Raw genomic sequence first — 25,079 nt, 5'->3', positions numbered from 1 at the left:
CTCCCCATACATATAAACCCTCTTGTCAGGGACAGGGTTTACCTCTGATATGTGTAAAACATCCTTCATCGCTATAATCATGTAACGTATAGCTTTTGTCATTTTTGGTTGCAATTTTGCATCATCGTCGTCGACACTGGAGTCAGAATCCGTGTCGACATCTGTGTCAACCATTTTGGATAGTGGGCGCTTTTGAGACCCTGAGGGCCTATGCGCTGTAGGATCAGGCATGGGTTGAGACCCTGACTTGCCCGAGGTATCAGCTTTATCCAACCTTTTATGTAAGGAGTTTACATTATCATTTAACACCTTCCACATATCCATCCAATCAGGTGTCGGCACCGTCGGCGGCGACACATCAGTCAACTGCTCTTGCTCTGCCTCCACATAGCCCTCTTCGTCAAACATGTCGACACACGCGTACCGACACACCACACACAGGGGAAGCTCTAAATGAGGACAGGACCCCCACAAGGCCTTTTGGAGAGACAGAGAGAGAGTATGCCAGCACACACCCCAGCACTATATAACCCAGGGATTACACAGTAACTTAGTGTTTACCCAGTAGCTGCTGTAATATTATTAATGCGCCTAAATTTATGTGCCCCCCCCTCTCTTTTTTACCCTTCTACCGTGATTCTGCAGGGGAGAGCCTGGGGAGCTTCCTCTCAGCGGAGCTGTGGAAAGAAAATGGCGCTGGTGAGTGCTGAGGAAGAAGGCCCCGCCCCCTCAGCGGCGGGCTTCTGTCCCGCGATTTTTTTGTAAAATAAATGGCGGGGGCTCATACATATAACAGTGTCCCACTGTCTATATGCAGCTTTTGCCAGGAGGTATCAATTGCTGCCCAGGGCGCCCCCCCCCTGCACCCTGCACCCTACAGTGACCGGAGTGTGTGGGTTAGTGTGGGCGCAATGGCGCACAGCTGCAGTGCTGTGCGCTACCTCATGTGAAGACAGGAGTCTTCTGCCGCCGATTTCGATGTCTTCTCCGCTTCTGCCGGCTTCTGTCTTCTGGCTCTGCGAGGGGGACGGCGGCGCGGCTCCGGGAACGGACGACAAGGTCAGGTCCTGTGTTCGATCCCTCTGGTGCTAATGGTGTCCAGTAGCCTAAGAAGCGCAACCTAGCCGCAGTTAGTAGGTTTGCTTCTCTCCCCTCAGTCCCACGTAGCAGAGAGTCTGTTGCCAGCAGAAGCTCTCTGAAAATAAAAAACCTAACTAAAATACTTTCTTATTAGCAAGCTCAGGAGAGCTCACTAAAAGCACCCAGCTCTGTCCGGGCACAGATTCTAACTGGGGTCTGGAGGAGGGGCATAGAGGGAGGAGCCAGTGCACACCAGATAGTACTAAATCTTTCTTTAGAGTGCCCAGTCTCCTGCGGAGCCCGCTATTCCCCATGGTCCTTACGGAGTTCCCAGCATCCACTAGGACGTTAGAGAAATAATCAGTAGCACACGCAGAGAGGGTTTCTGAGTACATAGAATCCCCCCCCCCCCCTCCCTTGACAGAGAGCGGGCACGATATTAATAAGCCACACCCTTTCACTGCAAATTGACGCGATTCACGGGTGAAGGGGCAGAGCCAATATGACGTGATTCCATTACACATGCATCATGTAGGCCCTGCACCCTCCCGAGGGGACAGGGCTTAGTAAGTTTGTGCCCACTCCACACAGTTGCTGTAGGTAACATATACGTGTGTGCGTGTGTACAGTATGTGTTTGTGTATATAGTATATGTTAATATGTGTGTATGCGTACAGTATATGTTTATATGTATGTGTGTCTAATGTACTCGTCACATATACTTGTGTGTGTGTAGCTATCTATATCTATCTATAGATGGGTGTGGTTCATCAAATCGACAGTGTCTAGGTCGACAATGTTTAGGTCGACCACTATAGGTCGACAGTCACTAGGTCGACATGGATGGAAGGTCGACAGGGTTTCTAGGTCGACATGTGCTAGGTCGACAGGTCTAAAGGTCGACATGAGGATTTTTTTTTTTTTTTGGTGTCGTTTTCTTCGTAGAGTGACCGGGATCCCAAATTAGTGCACCATGTTCGCTCGCCATGCTTCGGGCATCCAATCGTAGTCCACGTGGATCGTTAAGTATGAAAAAATTCAAAAAAAGAAAAAAAATGTGAAAAACTCATGTCGACCTAGCACATGTCGACCTAGAAACCCTGTCGACCTTCCATCCATGTCGACCTAGTGACTGTCGACCTATAGTGGTCGACCTAAACATTGTCGACCTAGACACTGTCGATCTTCAGACCGGATCCCCTATAGATACCATCCTGTAAAAAATATGCGTTTGCCACTGATAATAAACATTTTTTTTTTAGAGCTTATTTCTGAGAATGTTACTATGTGACCTCTACCACCCTTTATAGCTTGTATAGCTATTAAGACATTTCCTAGCCAGTGTTCTAGGATTTTAGAGAGATGTGAGGCATGTAGATGCAATATAAAGCAGTATTAATAACTATGGTATTAGTCCGTTTCATTTTCTGTTGAGCCAAAAGATGAGTAACATTCTCAAAACCAGTGGTGAAACTGCGGGAGATAATCGACCTTCTCCCTTGCAACTTGTTCTGCTTTATGCACTCCCGAGAGCCATATTAAGCAGAGAGCTGAAAGGGTACTTACCCTGGTCTTTCACCAGAGTCCTATCAGCACACAAGTCACAACTTGCAACACTTCTGCATATAACAAAGACAGGAAAACAGGCTGAAGTGCATGACGCTTACCTCCAGTTGTCTTTCACCAATCCAGCATCCTCCAAGCCACACTCAATGTGTTTCATCACCAGGTACTTTGCCTCTAGTGAGGAAATGCGTTGGGTGTGGCTTGGAGGACGCTGGACATGGTGACGTCATGTGCCAGGTACCAGTGAGCAGGAAACCAGATGTGATAGCTGCCTCCCCTTGAGCTTTGGTTTGCAGTATTATTGGCCACAGTGCAGCCTCACCCCTAGCTCCAGTCAGTGTCTTAATATTAGAGGGGAGGCTGAGCTCATAGCTGCCTCACATCTGGTCTCTCCGTGACAGTCCCTCTATTTCCAGCGAAGCGCCACAAAGTTTTCAATATAAAAATAGTGAGAATAGTTTGCAGCCTTGACGGCCTCAACTGTTCTTCTCTAAACTAATAAAACAGATTGTACTAAAAATGTGGAGCATAATACAAAGATGATATTTAGTTATAGATATCCTCTTTGTATTATCAATATCATTTTTATAGTCAAAACCCTGGAGTAAACTGGAGTATGACAGGGGAGGCTCTGCCTACCCAGACCGCATGTCACTGGTGTTGGTAGGGCCCAGGGCGGGGTGTCTGTTTTTGGGTGCTGTGGGGTTTGGGAGCCAGGACAGGAAGTCTGTCTTTGGTGCTGCTGGGGTTTGGGTGTCAGTAGAGGAAGTCTGTCTTTGGTGCTGCTGGGGTTTGGGTGTCAGTAGAGGAAGTCTGTCTTTGGTGCTGCTGGGGTTTGGGTGTCAGTAGAGGAAGTCTGTCTTTGGTGCTGCTGGGGTTTGGGTGTCAGTAGAGGAAGTCTGTCTTTGGTGCTGCTGGGGTTTGGGTGTCAGTAGAGGAAGTCTGTCTTTGGTGCTGCTGGGGTTTGGGTGTCAGTAGAGGAAGTCTGTCTTTGGTGCTGCTGGGGTTTGGGTGTCAGTAGAGGAAGTCTGTCTTTGGTGCTGCTGGGGTTTGGGTGTCAGTAGAGGAAGTCTGTCTTTGGTGCTGCTGGGGTTTGGGTGTCAGTAGAGGAAGTCTGTCTTTGGTGCTGCTGGGGTTTGGGTGTCAGTAGAGGAAGTCTGTCTTTGGTGCTGCTGGGGTTTGGGTGTCAGTAGAGGAAGTCTGTCTTTGGTGCTGCTGGGGTTTGGGTGTCAGTAGAGGAAGTCTGTCTTTGGTGCTGCTGGGGTTTGGGTGTCAGTAGAGGAAGTCTGTCTTTGGTGCTGCTGGGGTTTGGGTGTTCTGGGAGTTCGCAAATTGAAAACTTTGCTTAAATCAGCATTTTTGCAACAAGCTGGCGTCGAATTTGGGATTTATAAACTGCTGCACGTCATCAGTGGTTCGAGTTTTCACCCGCTAAATCAACGGATAGTAAAATGCAGTTTGGAGGTGAAGTGTACACAGTTACACATCATAATTTCCTTGCATGTTTGTTGATTCTACTGGGTCTCCATCTCCACAACGTTTCATCAGAGGTCTGAGTATCTCCATTCTCCTCCCCACATCCCTGACACATGAAGCTCTGTCCTCCTATAATAACAAGTTGGTAAAATAATCAGTGTTGCTGACGCCATTCTGATGATCTGGCCATCTCTGCCCACTTCAAACTACGGCTATCCCAGAAAGTTGTGGATTGAATATAATTAGGTGCTTAGTTCCTAGTCAAATGCGGCCTAAAGACAAAGGTCTTGTACACACGTCCGGAAGTTTATGAAACTCAGAGTCTGATTCAGAGGTGCACAAAATGCTAATTGCTACATGACAGCGATTTTTTGTTACTAAATACTCCTACGGCACATGCATTGCAGTGTACACACAAAGACGCTGTTGCGATCGAGACACGCGGTACCAGAAATGTCTTGGAACAGTGATGGGCGTTCCTGGGCAATGATTGGCTAGTTGCTTAGTGCACATACAAAGATGCTCCGTATTATGGGTGTGTGATGGGAGTATCTCTGGCGTGTTGGTGAACGTGGCTGTGTACACAGGGTCCCCCGGGCCATTGAGAGATGCTAGAGGGTGTGACCAAATCTGAGGCATGGCCAAGTCTGCTTAAAATTCCTGGAATATACTATGCTGCCCGGGTAAGAGACAGCACAAGCTACAAAGGGGGCATCTGTCCCCCACAGCAGTCTCCAACAGGCCTGGACCTTGGTAGTCAGTACCCGCTCTCATCTCAGCGCACCTTCCATGTATCTGTGATTTGTTACCCTTCCCTCACTATGCATTACATTTCTGTAAAAACCTATGATACTCGTGATTCTGTGGATTTTATGGATTTAATATATTGCTTTTTGTATTCTGTATTTTGTATGCTGCTTTTTTGTACTTCTCCACTATGGATGATCTCTCCATGTAATAATCCCACCCATTGTAATTTATGTGGTGTACCCGAGGTAACTGCGCCGTCTGGTACCCTTGTGGGTAGGATGAACAATCTATGGAATTTATGATTCTGTGGGTATTATTACTATGTACTTGTAGTCCACCAATGTGTTTTGCATATCCGGGTATTGCTTATCTTGCACATTGTAACCTTTGTAGTGTGCACAAGACGGCAGCATCGCCATGTACATTTGTGGGTGGGTATAAACAATCTGTGAAACTGATAATTCTGCACCTTGTACTTTGTATTTTATATGTTGTATTCATCCATGGTAACTATTGTAGTGCCTCCTTTGTAATATGGTTTATTATCACCAAATGTAAAGTTCTTTGAGTACTTTTGAGAATAGCACTACGTAAATATACATTATTATTATTATTATTATTATTATTATTATAGGATTACAGTAGAATTGCACCGTAATAAAAGCGTTATACATAAAATCATGTGTTATACCCACTAACCGCTGCCATATTTCTGATAAAGTATGTCCCAAACAAAGAAGTTCCGGATGTGTGGTGCGTACAGACTAAGGGCCTGATTCTGACCTGATCGCTGTGCTGCAAATCACACTGTCCTGCGATCAGATAGTTGCCGCCCAGGAAGAGTGAAAATTCGCCCCGTGTAAGTGTGCGTTTGCATGTGTACGCTGTGCGAAAAATTCCCCTCAGTCAGCGTACAGCTGCAAAACCGTTTGCCTCACACTCAAATGTTTTTCCCATTCCATGCAGCATGTGCAGTCTGTGCGTAGCTCAATACTTACTCCTCTGGTGCAAAGAAATCAGGCCGGTCAGGGCCGGAGCTGACGTCACACACCCGCCCTGAAAACGCTTGGGAACGCCTGCGTTTTTCCTGACACTCCCAGAAAACATCCAGATACCACCCACAAATGTCCTCTTCCTGTCAATCAGCTTGTGAACGGCCGTGCAATTAAAATTTTTGCACCATCCTGTCGCTGTTTGGCGATGCACCTGTGCATTGCGGTGCATACGTATGTGCAGTAGTTCCATAATCACCCACTGTGCGAAAATGCACAGCAGTGATCAGGGCTGAATTGGGCCCTAAATCAGATGTTGTGATACAGCTGAGCTATTATATAGCTGCCTGTGCTACATCGTCCTATTTGACTGCATCCAGGATATGCTTGGTGGTTGCAGTCTGTACTCACTGGAATTGTTGTTTGGAGGCACAGCACATACACCAAAAGTTGAACAAAGCACAAAGCTGCTTTCCTACAGCCCATGAATACATGGGTGTAGTACGGCTGACCGGCGGTCTCCTGACCGCCGGTCAGCTTACCGACGCCGGGATCCCGGCAGGGAGGGGCGAGTGCAGCAAGCCCCTTGCGGGCTCGCTGCGCTCGCCACGCTGCGGGCTCGGTGGCGACCTGCGGTCGCCTCGGGTTCTATTCCCACTCTATGGGTGTCGTGGACACCCACGAGTGGAAATAGACCCTGTTGGTCGGCATGCCGACCATCGGGACAGTGACCCGTCGGGCTGGTGGAGGAGGTCATGTGACTGTCGGTCATCTGACCGGCGGTCACATGAATACCACCCGAATACATAGCTTTCGTTTTCCATACAGTACATGCCATCTTTAAAAAGATTACAACGGTAGGTCCCAGTGATGAAAGGATATATTTGAACTGATGTGACATACAGAGACGGACGTAATGTCGATGCTGTACACATTGGAATGCTTTATGCAACTGCGCATGGTTGATGCACAGTGGGTTGATGATCCCCCAATGTGCGTACACAAATGGAGGATCTCAGACGCCTCCTTGGGTATCCATGTAAATCCCAGTGGCTGCAACATTGCGTATTTTCGCACAGCCGCTACATACGGGATCGCAGCTGCTCCAGCATTTGCGTCCATCTCTGAATCCGGCCATAAGAAGTATAACTCAGGCAACATTCTGAATAAATGCCTCTTTCATTGAGTTCCTATGATTTATTTTTTTATTATATGGATTTTAGAGGCTTGTGGTTACTGATACACTATAGGCTGACAGATAAGTGTAATCATGATTGGTCTCGGCAGTCTGCAATGTGATATCACCACATACCTCATGCATTTATCAACAGATAGCAACGTTCAGTCACACTGCATTAATGAAGCTGGAAGTCCCACTCTGCAAAGCCTTTATTGAAGAAATGACCCAAGGAGTGCTGTAAGGGGCTTGTGCTCTCTGTAGATATGATATAATTTACACTTTCAACATTAATTTCAGTCCTGGTGCTGCTTTGTCATGGAATATTCCTTTCCAATGCAACCCGCTGGCATCCACATATTCACCTTCTCCCATCATCCTGTGAAGGTAAAGAGTCTGGGTGAGGCTTGATTCTCTCTGACACGTATTTCATGCATGAAATGCTCTAATTTACTGCCCTAGATGTCTATTTATGCTGCAGCTGATTGTGCTCTTAAACTGGATTACATGTGACAGATTAACGTACAATGAAATTGAAATGTTACTTGAGATGAACTTTAATTAGCTGAATAATTAGTTTTATTTTAGCAAGCTCTCTTATGATAGCAATATGTGTAAAGATCAAACTATTACATTTAGTATATAGGCCCTCATTCCGAGTCGTTCGCTCGGTATATTTCATCGCATCGCAGTGAAATTCCGCTTAGTACGCATGCGCAATATTCGCACTGCGACTGCGCCAAGTAATTTAACAATGAAGATAGTATTTTTACTCACGGCTTTTTCTTCGCTCCGGCGATCGTAATGTGATTGACAGGAAATGGGTGTTACTGGGCGGAAACACGGCGTTTCAGGGGCGTGTGGTTAAAAACGCTACCGTTTCCGGAAAAAACGCAGGAGTGGCCGGAGAAACGGAGGAGTGTCTGGGCGAACGCTGGGTGTGTTTATGACGTCAAACCAGGAACGACAAGCACTGAACTGATCGCAGATGCCGAGTAAGTCTGAAGCTACTCTGAAACTGCTAAGTAGTTTGTAATCGCAATATTGCGAATACATCGGTCGCAATTTTAAGAAGCTAAGATTCACTCCCAGTAGGCGGCGGCTTAGCGTGTGTAACTCTGCTAAAATCGCCTTGCGAGCGATCAACTCGGAATGAGGGCCATAAACCGTAAAGTTAAAGAGAGTTAGGATACATGTGACAATGGAATTCTTTGGGCAAAACAGAAAACTGGTTTGGCATATCACATCTGGGATGTGTAGGAGATAGGATCTCCGGATACGGGTTTATGCAAATTGGAGCATCATACCTCAGATATACTAAAGAATATTTAAAAATGACCCCTGTATTTTCCCATACTGCCCCTGGCAATAAATTGTTTGCAGGAGTACCTCATGTTAACTGTATGAATAAATATTTGAGGCCAGATGTAATAGGGTGCCAGCTTTTGTATAAGACAACCTCGCACCTTCTCAAGGTACAAGTTTGTCCAGCAACTCGCATAATGTAATAGCCTGTGAATGTGCATGTTCGAGGTTATTACATTATGCGAGTCCATGCAAGTTTTTTTGTATGTAAACTTGCACCTTGGTGCCGGTTTCGTAGAAGCATACACAGATCAGTGAGATCTGTGCAAGCTTCTCTGTTCAAAACTTAAGAAATAGTTTAAAAAAAAAATGTCCCCCCCCCCCCCCCCTCCTCCATCCAGAGCATAAACAGCTCCGAGTTTCATAAGAAGGTGCGAGTTTCCAATACACTGTAGTCAATGATGGGCACCGCAAGGTTATTAGAGTGGTTCTCATCATTGACTACAATGTATTGGATCCCACCATTGAAGTCAATGTGCCGTTTTCCTCCACAATGTTATTAGAGGTCAACCTTGCGGTTCACAACATATCATTGACTACAATGTATCGGTTCTCACCATTGAAGTCAATGTAATGGTTCCCACCATTGACTTTTGACAGTCTGGCCACATACAGCCATACAGTGGGCTGCTCCTACGGAAGCAGACACTGACTGGCTGCCAGAGCTCAAGTTACGTGAAGCCCGGCATTCGCAAATAGGATCCCTATGTCCTCAGTCATTGGTTCAGGTGTATCATATTTTCTCATACGTCCTAGAGGATGCTGGGGTCATCATAGAACCATGGGGTATAGACGGGATCCGCAGGAGACATGGGCACTTTGAGACTTTGTAAGGGTGTGAACTGGCTCCTCCCTCTATGCCTCTCCTCCAGACTCCAGTTTTAGAATTGTGCCCAGTGAGACTGGACGCACTACAGGGAGCTCTACTGAGTTTCTCTGAAAAATACTTTTTGTTAGGTTTTTTTATGTTCAGGGAGGCTGCTGGCAACAGTCTCCCTGCTTCATGGGACTTAGGGGAGAGGAGTATGACCCACTTCCAGTGAGTTCAAGGGCTCTGCTTCTGGCTACAGGACACCATTAGCTCCTGAGGGTGCTGATCGCTGGGTACGCCTAGATGCCCCCTTACAGAGCCAGAAGTCAGAAGACAGGTGAGTAGCTGAAGAAAAGAAGACTTCAGTGAGGGCATTCTCTGATGTACCGCATAGCGCGCGGACGCTGCGCGCCAAGCTCCCACATACACACAGCACTACAGGGTGCAGGGCACGGGGGGGGGGGCGCCCTGGGCAGCTAATTAATCCTCAGTGGACACTGGCAAATGAGTGCCGTTAGTGACGAGGCACTTTCCTAAACCCCCGCCAGTATAATCATAGAAGAAGCGGGACGGAAGCACGCCATTAAGGGGGCGGAGCTTCGTCCTCACAGCTCACTCGGCGCCATTTTCGCTCCATCAGGCTGCAGAGACGCTGGTCCTTCCTTCACACTGACAAGTATCAGGGTGCAAAACGGGGGGGGGGGGGGGGCACTGACTAATTTGGTGCAATATACTTTATATTAAAAGCGCTACAGGTCTGAGGCATTTATTGGGCGCTTCAGAACCGCTAATTGGGCGCTGGGGTGTGAGCTGGCAAATCCCCTGTGTGTCTCTCTAACAGGCTTTACTGTGGGTCTGTCCACTATATGCCCGGTGTGTCTGTGGGTGTTTGGTGCACGTGTGTCAACATGTCTGAGGCTGAAGGCTCTTCCCAGGAGGAGGCTGTATTAGGGACACAAACAGCTGCGGGGGTGACCCTGTAGGCACCGCCGACGCCGGATTGTATAAATGTGTTGAACGCCTTGAATGCTAATGTGGCTCTTATTAGTAAGAGGCTAGATAAGTCTGAGTCTCAGACCCAGGCATGGAAGAAATCTGTAGAAGATATGTTATTGCAAAGTCAGGTCCCCTCAGGGTCACAGAAACGTACGCTGGCCCAGTTGGCAGACACTGATACCGACACAGACTCTGATTCCAGTGTCAACTATAGCGATTCCAGATTAGATCCAAAATTGTCAAAAAGCATTCAGTACATGATTGTGGCGGTTAAAGAGGTACTACATATCACTGAGGACCCGGCTGTCCCTGATAAAAAGGGTCTGTATGTATAAGGAAAGGAAACCTGAGGTAACGTTTCCTCCCTCTCATGAACTGAACACGCTATTTAAAAAACTCTGGGAAGTTCCTGACAAAAAGTTTCAGATTCCCAAAAGAATTACTGTAGCTTAACCGTTTCCCTCGGCGGATAGAGAAAAGTGGGTGTCACCCCCCACCGTGGACAAGGCCCTGTCACATCTGTCTAAAAAGGTGGCTCTTTCGTCACCTGACACGGCGGCGCTTAAGGATCCTGCGGATCGTAAACAAGAAACTATGTTAAAGTCCATTTATGCAACCACAGGTACGCTACTCAGACCTGGCATTGCGTCTGCGTGGGTAATTAGTGCTATCGAAAAGTAGGCAGACAACTTGTCTTCTGAAATAGATACCCTAAATAGGGATAGCGTCCTCTTGACGCTGGGTTATATCAAGGACGCTGCAGCTTACCTTAAGGAAGCTGCGAGAGATATTGGTCTTTTGGGATCAAAGGCCAATGCCATGGCAGTCTCAGCTAGACGAGCGTTGTGGATTCACCAATGGAATGCTGATGCTGATTCCAAGAAAAGTATGGAATCTCTACCATATAAAGGAAAGGCTTTATTTGGTGACAGCCTTGATGATTTGATGTCTACATCTACCGCGGGTAAGTCATCCTTTTTGCCTTATGTTCCTCCACAACAAAAGAAAACGCATCACTATCAGATGCAGTCCTTTCGGACCAATAAATACAGAAAGGGCCGAGGTTCTTCCTTCCTTGCTACTAGAGGAAGGGGAAGAGGTAAACGATCACCAGCCTTGTCAGGCTCCCAGGAGCAGAAGTCCTCCCAGGCTTCTGCCAATTCCACTGCATGACGTTGGGGCTCCTATGCAGGAGTCCGCACCGGTGGGGGCACGTCTCAAACTCTTCAGTCAGTTTTGGGTTCGTTCGGACCTAGACCCATGGGTTTTACAAATAGTATCCCAAGGGTACAAGCTGGAGTTTCAAGACGTTCCCCCTCGCCGTTTTTTCAAATCGGCCTTACCAGCTTCTCTTCCGTACAGGGAGGTAGTTTGCGACGCAATACAAAAGATGTGTCAAAATCAAGTTATCGTCAGGGTTCCCCTGTCACAACAGGAAGAAGGCTTTTATTCGAGCCTGTTTGTGGTCCCGAAGCCGGACGGCTCGGTCAGACCAATCCTAAACCTGAAATCCCTAAATTTCTACCTAAAGAAATTCAAATTCAAGATGGAGTCTCTCCGAGCAGTGATCTCCAGTCTGGAGGAAGGGGATTTTATGGTGTCGGTGGACATAAAGGATGCCTACTTACATGTTCCCATTTATCCTCCGCATCAGGCTTACCTGAGGTTTGCAATTCAGGATTGTCATTACCACTTTCAAATGTTGCCGTTTGGTCTGTCCACGGCTCCGAGGATTTTCACCAAAGTGATGGCGGAGATGATGGTTCTCCTTCGCAAGCAAGGAGTCATGATTATCCCATACTTGGACGATCTCCTGGCGAGATCCAGGGACCAGTTGGTGAAAAAAGTAGCACTCTCCATGACAGTTCTTCAGCAACATGGTTGGCTCCTAAACTTGCCAAAATCACAGTTGATTCCGACGACGCAGTTGTCGTTTTTGGGAATGATATTGGACACAGAACTACAGAGAGTCTTTCTTCCAGTGGAAAAGGCTCTGGAACTTCAGAGTCTGGTCAAACAAATTCTGAAACCAGCAAGAGTGTCAATCCATCAATGCATTCGGTTGCTGGGGAAGATGGTTGCAGCCTACGAGGCCATTCAGTTTGGCAGGTTCCATGCCAGAGTGTTCCAGTGGGACCTGTTGGACAAGTGGTCCGGGTCCCACCTACACATGCACCGGAGGATAATCCTGTCTTCCAAGACCAGGGTATCACTCCTGTGGGGCTGCACAGCTCTCACCTCCTAGAGGGGCGCAGGTTCGGGATACAGGACTGGATCCTAGTGACCACGGATGCAAGCCCCTGAGGCTGTGGGGGCAGTCACAATGGGAGAATACTTCCAAGGAAGATGGTCAAGTCAGGAAACTTGTCTCCACATAAATGTTCTGGAGTTAAGGGCCATTTACAATGGACTTCTGCAAGCGGAACAGCTTCTTCGAGATCTGCCTGTACTGATCCAGTCGGACAATGTAACAGCAGTAGCGTACATAAACTGTCAGGGCGGAACGAAAAGCAGAGCGGCAATGGCAGAAGCCACAAGTCGTTGGGGAGTTCCTCAAGTAGACATGATGGCATCTCGTCTCAACAAGAAGCTTCAGAGATATTGTTCCAGGTCAAAGGACCCTCAAGCAATTGCAGTGGATGCACTGGTGACACCGTGGGTGTTTCAGTCGGTGTATGTATTCCCTCCACTTTCTCTCATTCCAAAGATTCTAAAGATCATAAGAACTGGCCAAGGAGGGCTTGGTATCCAGATCTTCAGAAATTACTCATAGGAGATCCCTGGCCTCTTCCTCTGCGCGAGGACCTGTTACAACAGGGGCCGTGCGTGTATCAAGACTTACCGCGGCTACGTTTGACGGCATGGCGGTTGAGCGCAAAATCCTAGCCTGTAAGGGTATTCCCAGTGAAGTCATTCCCACACTTATTCAGGCCAGAAAAGGGGTAACGTCTAAACATTACCAACGTATTTGGAGAAAATATGTTTCTTGGTGTGAATCCAAGGGGGTTCGTAAGGAGGAGTTTCTGCTAGGACGTTTTCTCCATTTTCTACAAGCAGGTGTGGATGCGGGCCTAAAATTGGGCTCAATTAAGGTACAGATTTCGGCCTTATCGGTTTTCTTTCAGAAACAATTGGCCTCCCTTCCAGAAGTTCAGACTTTCGTGAAAGGCATGTTGCACATCCAACCTCCATTTGTGCCTCCAGTGGCACCATGGGATTTTAATGTGGTGTTGCAGTTCCTTCAATCACATTGGTTTGAACCTTTACGGAAGGTGGAGTTGAAATTCCTCACTTGGAAAGTGGTCATCCTGTTGGCCTTGGCATCTGCAAGGCGGGTGTCTGAGTTAGCGGCCTTGTCTCACAAGAGCCCTTATTTGATCTTCCATGAAGATAGAGCTGAATTGAGGACACTTCAACAATTTCTACCGAAGGTGGTTTCCTCTTTCCACATGAACCAACCTACTGTGGTGCCTGTGGCTACTGACGCCTTTGCTGAGTCAAAATCTCTGGATGTGGTCAGAGCTTTGAAGATTTATGTCGCCAGAACGGCTCAGATTAGGAAAAACAGAGGCTCTGTTTGTCCTGTATGCTCCCAACAAGGTTAGGTGTCCTGCTTCCAAGCAGACCATTGCACGCTGGATCTGTAACACGATTCAGCATGCTCATTCCACGGCTCATTCCATGCTCGTTACCGGAATCGGTAAAAGCCCATTCTACAAGAAAGGTGGGCTCATCCTGGGCGGCTGCCCGGGAAGTCTCGGCATTGCAACTTTGCCGAGCAGCTACATGGTCGGAGTCAAACACTTTTGCAAAGTTCTACAAGTTTGACACCTTGGCCGATGAAGACCTTAAGTTTGGTCAATCGGTGCTGCAGAGTCATCTGCACTCTCCCGCCCATTCTAGAGCTTTGGTATAGCCCCATGGTTCTATGATGACCCCAGCATCCTCTAGGACGTATGAGAAAATAGGATTTTAATACCTACCGGTAAATCCTTTTCTCTTAGTCCATAGAGGATGCTGGGCGCCCGTCCCAGTGCGTACTGTATCTGCAGTTATTATTTGTGGTTACACACATGTTGTGTAACGTTATTGTCAGCATGTTGCTGCAAGTGTTCATGCCGTTGGCTTGTGTTCTGTTGAATGCCACGTTGTGCGGCATGCTTGAGGTGTGAGCTGGTATGAATCTCACCTTAGTTTAACAATAAATCCTTTCCTCGAAATGTCCGTCTCCCTGGGCACGGTTCCTATAACTGGAGTCTGGTGGAGGGGCATAGAGGGAGGAGCCAGTTCACACCCTTTAAAAGTCTTAAAGTGCCCATGTCTCCTGCGGATCCCGTCTATACCCCATGGTTCTATGATGACCCCAGCATCTTCTACGGACTAAGAGAAAAGGATTTACTGGTAGGTATTAAAATCCTATTTTTTTTTAAACCCCTGAATGCCTACATACAATGAATATGTGAGTATGCAATTTTTTTTTACAGCTATTGTGAATTCTACTGGACAAGGGGACGTGATCTACACCAGGAATAGGTGAGTATGTGTGAGTGTATTAATCTTGTACTCTCACAGGTTGTGTGTTCTGTCTTTTTTTTTTTTTACATGGGGCTATAGGAACTAGAGGGTCTTTCAATGCCCCACATGCTGATACTTGTGGTTTTCCAAGTACCGGCAAACAGGGGAGGCTTGCTGGGACCTGTAGTCCTCCTGTAAAAACAATATTATTTAAAAAACAAACATACAACTGAACTGCTAACATTTTGGCACCCACTGCCCATGGATGCCAGGGATAACCCGGGTGTCAGTCCAAGCCTGGATTGCCTGGAGGGGGGGACCTCTTTATTGGGGGGGTTCCCACATCCCCAGGAAACCCCTGTCTGGGCTAACTAGTTAGGGAGGTTAATGCTTTGGCCGTGGGGATCTGCTAGTGGAGCCCAGTACTGGTTCTATAAATACAGGAGCCCCCTACTTGTTTTATTCCCAGTATTTTTAGAACCAGGACCAGTCCAAGAGCAATGTCAGGTAAAGCCAGGTGTTAACGGGAGGTAAAGCCAAGTAGTAATCACAAGTAAAGCTGGGTGGTAATGGCAGATAAAGCCAGGTGGTATTGACAAATGAAGCTGGGTGGTAACGGCAGGTAAAGCCAGGTTGTAACGGCAAGTAAAGCCAGATGACACCGACAGGTAAAGCCATGTGGCAGCGGCATGGAAAGCCAGGTGGCAATGGCAACTAAGGCCAGGTGGTAACGACAGGTAATGCTGGGTGGTAACGGCAGTTAAACTCAAGTGGTAATGACAAGCAAAGCCAGGTGGCAATGGCAAGTAAGTCCTCATGGTAATCACAGGTAAAATTGTTAGGGTCTCTTGCCCTGTGCTGCCACGTCGTCATGGCAACCAGGAGACAAGTGCTAGCGGAGTAACCTGAGCGCAGCTGATACTCCGGTTCGGGTCTTTTGCTGTGCAGTGGTTATAGGCTCTGTGCACGGCAGGGGATCCGGTGCTGGTTTTTGTGCTCACAGTCTGTGAGGTCTGAGTGGGGCGTGGACAGCACCTGCTTTATAAGGCCTCTTCTCAGGGCAAGCAGATGCTGCTGAATCTTTGTTGGTTAGTCAGTTCCTGAAAGTTAACCAGTACTGTGTAGCTTTGTATTTGTTTGTTGCTTACTGCAAATAGGCCTGGGGATTTGGTATTACACTCTGCCAATCCAGACCTAGCAGTAAGACTGGAGTCAGTCGTTTAGCTTGCTGGGGTTCTGTTACTACTCTGTGAACTTAGCAAGTTTGCGGCTGTATTCTAAGACTTGCCTGTCTAATCCTGTCTCACTGTGCTAGGTGTCAGGGGTCAGTTTAGTGGCAGTAAGCTGAACCTGTGCACTGCAAGTGAGAATTAGGATTGTGGAGACTCTCCTTGTGTCTATCATTCCATCTCTGACCAAGGAGTTTACTGCCACACCCGTTGGTAACCCTTTAGGGTTTTGCTGTTGCCCTTAGCAACAGCATTTCGGGTTCTCTACGTATTAAAACACAACATCTTGCTTTTCCCATCTGAGCAGTTCTAATACAAGGGAGATACCCAGTTCCTTAGCCTCTGGGCTTCTCTGTTCACCTTGTGTGTATTTTGTTACCCTATCACCTTCTGTGTACGTTATGTCATATTCCCCAGTCTGTCTGTGAGTCCATTTGTTTTGCATAACAGTTCAAACACCAGTACATTCCTGCAGGCACTGGTGTGCATAACATATTCAGCAGCCTAATACTCCTGTTGAAATTTTGTGGGAATATGGAGCATACCCCTCAAAATACGTTGCAACAGGTGGTCGATCAGGTGCAGGTCCTGACTCGACAATTTAATGATTTGTCCATTAAAATGCACACCTCCCAGGCTGCTGGCGGAGCTCCCGCAGCAGCAGCACCTGCAGGGGTTAAGGAGCCGAAAGTAAATCTCCCGGATCGTTTTTCTGGAGATCGCTCGCAGTTCTTTTGTTTCAAGGAGAGCTGCAAGCTATACTTCCGGCTTAGGCCTCAGTCTTCTGGGTCGGAGATTCAGCGGGTGGGCATAGTGATTTCCTTGCTACAAGGAGACCCACAGGTCTGGGCATATGGGTTGCAGCCTGACTGTCCGTCGCTTAAAAGTGTTGATGCTTTTTTTACGGCACTGGGCATGTTGTATGATGACCCTGACAAGACGGCCTCAGCCGAGGCTCAGATTTCGATCCTTAAGCAAGGGCGAAGGCCAGTTGAGGTTTACTGTACGGAGTTTCGGAGGTTGGCCCATGATACCCAGTGGAATGACCCAGCCCTGAGACACCAGTACCGAAGAGGTCTTTCTAACCAGATAAAGGACCAACTGGTACAATATCCCTTGCCTGATAGCTTGGATCAGCTCATGCAGTTATCCATCCGGGTGGATAGACGGCTGAGAGAGCGTAGGCTTGAAAGGGAGACTGAGATTTCCTTCCTTCCCAAGGGAACCTCAGACTCTGAGGAATTTTCCGAGGAGCCTATGCAGATTGGGGCTACCCGCCTCTCCTCGCGTGAGAAGACGCTGAGGAGACAGCAGGGGTTGTGTTTGTACTGTGGGAATAAAGGTCATGTGGTAGTATCATGCGCAGAAAAGCCGGAAAACTTCAGGGCCTGAGGGTGATGGGAAATATCCTGTCAGGCCAGAAGTCAGAATTTCCCAAGAAGACTTTTATCATTCCGGTGACCTTGAAGATCCTCGGTCAAACTGTCAAGACTGAGGCCTTTGTGGACAGTGGGGCCGACGGGGTTTTTATGGACCGCCAATTCGCCCTGAAACACTCTGTTCCCTTGGCATCGGAAATTGAGATTTGTGGGTTAAACGGGGAACCATTATCCCAAGGTAAAATTACCTCTTGCACTAGCCAGATTTCTTTGTTTATTGGAGCCACACACTCTGAAAAATTGTCCTTTTATGTGACTGTCTGTACTTTTGCCCCATTGGTGTTGGGGTTACCCTGGTTAAGGGCCCACAATCCTCAATTTGACTGGGTCTCTGGGGAGATTCTTAGTTGGGGTACTGATTGTTTCAGGAGTTGCTTGAGCCTTCCAGTCAGGCTCTCGCAGCTAAGTTTGCCAGGATTGCCAGGGTGTTATGCAGATTTTGCGGACGTGTTCTCCAAAAAAGTTGCAGAGGTACTACCTCCCCATCGCCCCTATGACTGTGCCATTGATTTGTTGCCAAATGCTAAGCTTCCCAAGAGCAGGTTGTACTCCCTATCACGTCCTGAGACTCAGGCTATGGCAGAGTACATTCAGGAGAACTTGGCTAAGGGATTTATCAGACCTTCACAGTCTCCAGTTGGGTCGGGGTTCTTCTTCGTGGGTAAAAAGGACGGTTCGTTGCGACCCTGCATCGACTTCAGGGAATTGAACCGTATCACGATTAAAAACTCATACCCACTGCCTCTCATTTCGGTCTTGTTTGACCAGCTTCGTACTGCCACCATTTTTTCTAAGATTGACCTACGCGGTGCGTACAATCTAATCCGAATAAGAGAGGGGGATGAATGGAAGACTGCCTTTAATACCCACTCAGGGCATTATGAATATTTGGTGATGCCTTTTGGGCTCTGTAATGCCCCGGCAGTCTTCCAGGATTTCATGAATGATGTGCTCAGGGAATATTTGGATAGATTCTTAGTTGTATACTTAGATGACATCCTAATCTTCTCCCATTCCCTGGAGGAACATCGGAAGCATGTACGCTTAGTCCTCCAGAAACTCAGAGACCACCGGCTTGGGGCGAAGCTGGAGAAGTGCGAATTTGAAGTTCAGCAAATCGCATTTCTAGGATATATTATCTCCCCAGAAGGTTTCCAAATGGAGGGTTCCAAGGTACAGGCAGTCCTGGATTGGGTGCAGCCCACTAGTTTGAAGGCGCTTCAGCGTTTCCTGGGCTTTGCGAATTTTTATAGACGATTTATTGCTGGATTTTCGTCTATAGTGGCGCCCTTGGTGGCACTCACTAAGAAAGGGGCGGATGTTGCTCACTGGTCTTGTGAGGCTAAAGCGGCTTTTGCCCGTCTCAAAAGGGCATTTGTTTCGGCCAAGGTGCTGCGACACCCAGATCCAGAGCGTCCTTTTGTGGTGGAGGTGGATGCCTCTGAGATGGGTATTGGGGCAGTGCTTTCTCAGATGGGAGTGTCTGATAATCGCCTTCATCCCTGTGCTTACTTTTCCCGTAAATTTTCGCCTGCCGAGATGAATTATGACGTGGGTAACCGGGAATTGTTGGCTATTAAGGATGCACTCGAGGAGTGGAGACACTGGCTTGAGGGGGCTAAGTTTGTGGTCTCAATTCTCACTGACCATAAGAATCTGGCATATTTAGAGTCAGCAAAGCGTCTCAATGCCAGGCAGGCACGATGGGCTTTGTTTTTTGCTCGCTTTAATTTTTTGATAACATATCGCCCTGGGTCAAAAAACATCAAGGCTGATGCGCTCTCGCTGAGTTTTGCTCCAATCCAGGAGACCACCGAGGAGCCGTTGCCCATTGTTTCCCCATCATGTATTAAAGTGGGCATTACCCAGGACCTCTTATCATTAGTCCTTAGAGCACAGGAGCAGGCTCCTCCAGACCTTCCGGTAGGTCTTTTGTTTGTGCCTCCTAGGTTAAGACAGCGAGTGTTCCTGGAATTCCATGCCAAGAAGTCGGCAGGTCACCCGGGTATTGCCAGAACTCGGGAGTTGCTATCTAGGGCGGTGTGGTGGCCCTCGGTGGCTAAGGATGTGGATCAGTGGGTTCATCTGACATGTGACATCTGTGCCCGAAATAAGACTCCTAGAGGGGTTCCTGTTGGCCCATTACATCCACTCTCTATCCCATCTAAGCCATGGACCCACATTTCAATGGATTTTGTGGTGGACTTGCCCAAATCCTCGGGGATGACAGCCATCTGGGTTGTCGTTGACAGGTTTTCGAAGATGGCGCACTTCGTTCCACTGGTTGGGCTGCCATCGGCCAGACGCCTGTCTGAATTATTTATGCTGCATGTTGTGCGTCTCCACGGGTTGCCACTTGATGTGGTCTCTGACCGCGGATCCCAGTTTGTGGCCAAATTCTTGAGGGCATTTTGTTCCGATCTCCAGATTTCTGTCAGCTTGTCGTCAGGCTACCATCCGCAGTCTAATGGGCAGACTGAAAGGGTGAACCAGTCCTTGGAGCAGTTCCTCAGGTGTTATGTCTCCAAGTGTCAGACTGACTGGGTTGCTCATCTGTCCATGGCGGAGTTTGCCTATAACAACGCGGCTCACTCTGCTACAGGGATCTCTCCCTTCCTTTGTGTGTATGGGCATCATCCTAAGGCCAATTCTTTTGACCCCCTGGACTCCACGCCTGGTGGTTCCTCTGTGGTTTCGGTCCTTAGAGGTATTTGGCGGAAAGTGAAGAAAGCCCTTGTGTCTGTGTCATTAGTGACCAAAAGGGTTTTTGATAAGCGGAAAAGACCCTGCAGCTTCAAATTAGGAGACTTCGTCTGGTTGTCTACCAAGAATTTGAAGTTGAGACAGCCATCTCATAAGTTAGGCCCCCGGTTCATCGGCCCTTATAAGATCACCAGGGTTATCAATCCGGTGGCATTTCAGTTAGATCTGCCCCGTTCTTTGGGTATCAATAAAACATTTCATTGTTCCCTTTTAAAACGGGCGATTAGTAATCCTTCTTCCAGTGGAAGACCTTCCCCTCTTCTGATACGTGGCCAGAGGGAGTTTGTTGTTGAAAGGATTCTTGACTCCAAGGTGGTTCGGGGTCGGCTGTCATTTTTGGTGCACTGGAAGGGGTATGGCCCAGAGGAGCGGTCGTGGGTGCGCAGTTGTGATCTTCATGCCCCCAGACTGATACGCTCTTTCTTCTCGCAGTTCCCCGATAAACCCGGTGGTAGGGGTTCTTTGACCCCTCGTCAGAGGGGGGGTACTGTTAGGGTCTCCTGCCCTGTGCTGCCACGTCGTCATGGCAACCGGGAGACAAGTGCTAGCGGAGTAACCTGAGCGCAGCTGATACTCCGGTTCGGGTCTTTTGCTGTGCAGTGGTTATAGGCTCTGTGCACGGCAGGGGATCCGGTGCTGGTTTTTGTGCTCACAGTCTGTGAGGTCTGAGTGGGGCGTGGACAGCACCTGCTTTATAAGGCCTCTTCTCAGGGTAAGCAGATGCTGCTGAATCTTTGTTGGTTAGTCAGTTCCTGAAAGTTAACCAGTACTGTGTAGCTTTGTATTTGTTTGTTGCTTACTGCAAATAGGCCTGGGGATTTGGTATTACACTCTGCCAATCCAGACCTAGCAGTAAGACTGGAGTCAGTCGTTTAGCTTGCTGGGGTTCTGTTACTACTCTGTGAACTTAGCAAGTTTGCGGCTGTATTCTAAGACTTGCCTGTCTAATCCTGTCTCACTGTGCTAGGTGTCAGGGGTCAGTTTAGTGGCAGTAAGCTGAACCTGTGCACTGCAAGTGAGAATTAGGATTGTGGAGACTCTCCTTGTGTCTATCATTCCATCTCTGACCAAGGAGTTTACTGCCACACCCGTTGGTAACCCTTTAGGGTTTTGCTGTTGCCCTTAGCAACAGCATTTCGGGTTCTCTACGTATTAAAACACAACATCTTGCTTTTCCCATCTGAGCAGTTCTAATACAAGGGAGATACCCAGTTCCTTAGCCTCTGGGCTTCTCTGTTCACCTTGTGTGTATTTTGTTACCCTATCACCTTCTGTGTACGTTATGTCATATTCCCCAGTCTGTCTGTGAGTCCATTTGTTTTGCATAACAGTTCAAACACCAGTACATTCCTGCAGGCACTGGAGTGCATAACAGTTCTGACACCAGTACTTTCCTGCAGGCACTGGTGTGCATAACAAAAATAGAGTGAAAATGTAAACAGCGTGGCAACAGCAGATAAAGCAGCTTTGGTAATGACAGGTAAAGCGTAAGAATACAGCAGACAAAGCAATAAGTCAATGAGAGGTCTGTGACAAAGTTAATAAGTAAATTGCTGGACATTTACAAGTCAATTATTCATCAACATCCAAGTGGAACAAAAGACCTCACGGCAGCGTCCACCCAGCTCCAGCAAGCGGTACCTCGCTCCCGGGTCTCCCCGCTGCTTACCCCCATCTCGCCACTGCTCTCCCTCAGCACCCTCATCTAAATTCGACTTTTTTTAAAGTCGGATTGAGATGGTCGGAAACGGGGCCAAAACCTGTTGGATTTGGCTTCGTTTCCGACACAAGCACGCGGATCGACAGCTATTCCGCCGATCCTCGTGCTTTCCGACAAGCCGAATTCCCCGACTTGTCGGATAAAAAAGCCTGGGACTGAATAGGTCGGAACCCTTTCCAACCTGAAAAAGTCAAAAACGGTAGTTTCGACACCAATTGAATTTACCCCTATGTTTGCAGAGTCATGGAAGACCAAGTAGCACATTGGAACTCTGGGTGACAGCTCGATGAGGCAGGCTACCGTATCTACATATGTGAGAGGGGGCAGGGCTGGGGTATATGAGTTAGAGGTAGGTGGCAGGGCTTGGTATAGGTGTGTGAAAGGGAGGTGGTTGGGGTATATGTGTGTGTGAGTGAGTTGGAGCTGCCATGATGGTATTTATGAATCATTCTGAGGTGGCTGAAGCAGACTAGGGTATCTATATGTGAGAGAGGGAGGTGGCTGGGACAGGAGTACATATATGTGTGAGATGTAGGTGGCTGGGGTATATGTGTGTGAGAGGAAGGTTGCTGGGGCAGGGCTGGGTATATATGTGTGAGAGGTAGGTGGCAGGGCCATATGTGTGAAAGGGAGGGGGCTGGATACATGTGTGTGAGACTGAGTTGGTTGGTGTGTGTGAGGAGCTGCCATGAGGGCTTTTATGTATCATACTGAGGTGGCTGAGGTAGGGCTAGGGTATCATGTTATTTATATGATAGACTGACATGCTATAATAACACACACCCGCATAGCCCAAACTTTGACAATTAAAAAAAAAATTGGTTTACGCACCAATTAATGCCCCACCCCACTGCAGCTCCACCCACATTATCCACAGCTTCCACCTCAGGGGGCACTGCCTATTTTGTCAGTCCCGGACCCAACAATTTCTGATGGTAGCCCTGGCAATATACAGTTATATGTAAGCTAAATAGCAACCAAGTGCAGGAAGGTTTTAATGAAGCACTGATATAGTAATGCAATCACCAGCAACAAAATCCTGACACCACTCAGAATCCAGAGGCAGGAATCCCAATAGCCAGAATCCCGAACGTAAGTATGCTGGGGAGGGTTAGGGTCAGGCTGGGGGAGGGAAGGGTTAAAAACAGGCTGTGGACACAGAGGATAGGCTGCGGGAGGACTGGGTTAGGGATAGGCTGCGGGAGGACTGGGTTAGGGCTAGGCTGCGGGAGGACTGGGTTAGGGATAGGCTGCGGGAGGACAGGGTTAGGGATAGTATGCGGGAGGACTGCGTTAGGGTTAGGCTGTGGGTAGGGAGGTTAGGGTTAGTATACCTTTCAAAAAGTGCTGGGATTCTGCTGCTGTCAGTGTTCTGATAGTCGGCATGCTAACTGTCGGGGTCCCATACCCAACCCACGTGCGGCTATCAGGGCCACCAAGAGGTGGGGTACTCTTAAACTGGGCCTGGCAGGGGCCCATGCCAGTCCCATCAATTCCTACTAACCTTTGGGCAGGGAAAAAGAGACTGCTGCTGATGTGTGTTGGGCTGGGGAAAGAGGCTGCTAAGGCAGCAGTCAGTCCTATCTCCCTGGATGGTGTGCATGGGGGAAGGTGGACCCCCCGGTTCTTGCCCCTCTGACCTGGCTGCCCTGAGCCACTGGCGCTCCTGTTTGGTGCCCGCTTTGCGGCCATGCGCATAGTATATTTTAGATGTGCTAGCAATACGGGGCCTGGACACACCTGCCCACGTTGTACCGGGGCCTGGCAGAGCTGTCAGCAGCCCTGGTGGCTATTAGGTAGACATGTAGTCACAATGGGGTCAGGATGCCGACGATGGAATTTCGACTGCTGGGATCCCGAACGTACATATGCAGGGAGGGTTAGGGGACAAAACAAAAAAAACGCCAAAAGAAGCATGTGCGTGCGGCGGAAAAATGGGCATGGTCACACTCCAGAAGGGGTGTGACCATGCACCAGAAGGGGTGTGGCCACTGAAAATGGCCCACAGTGCCAGTTACATTGCCCCACAGTGCCAGATACAATGCCCCACAGTGCCGGACACATGCCCCACAGTGCCGGATACATGCCCCACAGTGCCGGTTACATGCCCCACAGTGCCAGATACATTGCCCCACAGTGCCAGATACAATGCCCCACAGTGCAAGATACATTGCCCCACAGTGCAAGATACATGCCCCACAGTGCCAGATACATGCCCCACTGTGCCAGTTACATGCCCCACTGTGCCAGTTACATGCCCCACTGTGCCAGATACATGCCCCACTGTGCTCTCCCCCCCCCCCCCCCACCCCATCACTCACCGCCGCTTGTGGCTCCACTGGCTCCCCTCTGATATGTGAGGGGAGGAGAGCGCAGCGCCTCTCCTTCCCCTCACCGCTCCAGGTCTCCGGTGGCTGTGTGGCGCCGGTTCGCTAGCCAATCAGAGCTCGCGGACCGTCAGCCAATCAGGAGCCGGTCCGCAAGCTCTGATTGGCTAACGCCGCCGGAGACCAGACACACGCAGCGCTGCTGGCAGCGGCGGTGAGGGGCTGCGCTCTCCTCCCCTCACATTTCGGCGTGACGGGGCGGGGGCGAGTGGGGCATGATGCCCTGGCCACCGCCCCCCTCTCCTGGGCCTGCCAAGGCGCCCAGGGCACGTGCCCCACTCGCCCTACCCTAGTTACGCCTCTGATGAGGAGAAAAGATGTTGGTGTATGGGATGATTATAAATGACCAGGGACTTGATTATCTTTATGATATTTGTAAGTTTTCCAAAACTCTTTTCATGTCACCACAGCTAGCGTGCAGTTGGAGTTTCATCTGTCCCACTAAGCATCATGCACACTGCAACTGGTGGCTTGCTTGGAATCATCTACAGTAGTTCTTGAGCAACCTCTATCAGACTACATTGCCTGCAGATCAGCCCTCAATAAAAATCCAATTATCTTGTGAACAAACACAAATACACTCAGGCACTGTCATACTCTGTGACTCTAAACATGGCATGTAACTGTAATTGATTTAACAGCCTATTAGTTGTCTCTATCTGCCTGCAGGGGATGCAGCTGTAATGTAAAGAATTTGTATCTGTATTTTTTTTCTCTAAACATGAGATGATTTATGAGATGCAGGTTAATAAAAGAAGACGGCCCAGACACCCTTAAGGAAATTAATGAAGATCATTAACTAGCTAATGTAGT

At 48.4% G+C, this 25,079-nt stretch overlaps 1 protein-coding gene across 2 annotated transcripts in view; it reads right to left on the bottom strand.

The window, feature by feature from the left end:
• Positions 1 to 7,235: 7,235 nt before the first annotated feature.
• Positions 7,236 to 25,079, bottom strand: part of MORN2 (MORN repeat containing 2) — a 149,004-nt gene continuing 131,160 nt past the window's right edge. For both annotated transcript variants that reach the window (XM_063918015.1, XM_063918014.1), the window contains one exon: positions 7,236 to 7,420. In XM_063918015.1, the coding sequence (XP_063774085.1) occupies positions 7,318 to 7,420 (103 nt within the window). In that variant the 3' untranslated portion in view covers positions 7,236 to 7,317. The remainder of the gene's footprint in view (positions 7,421 to 25,079) is intronic.

The sequence above is a fragment of the Pseudophryne corroboree genome, chromosome 4, assembly GCF_028390025.1.
Source record: "Pseudophryne corroboree isolate aPseCor3 chromosome 4, aPseCor3.hap2, whole genome shotgun sequence".
Classification (NCBI taxonomy): domain Eukaryota; kingdom Metazoa; phylum Chordata; class Amphibia; order Anura; family Myobatrachidae; genus Pseudophryne; species Pseudophryne corroboree.
This window is presented reverse-complemented; position numbering and strand designations above follow the sequence as displayed.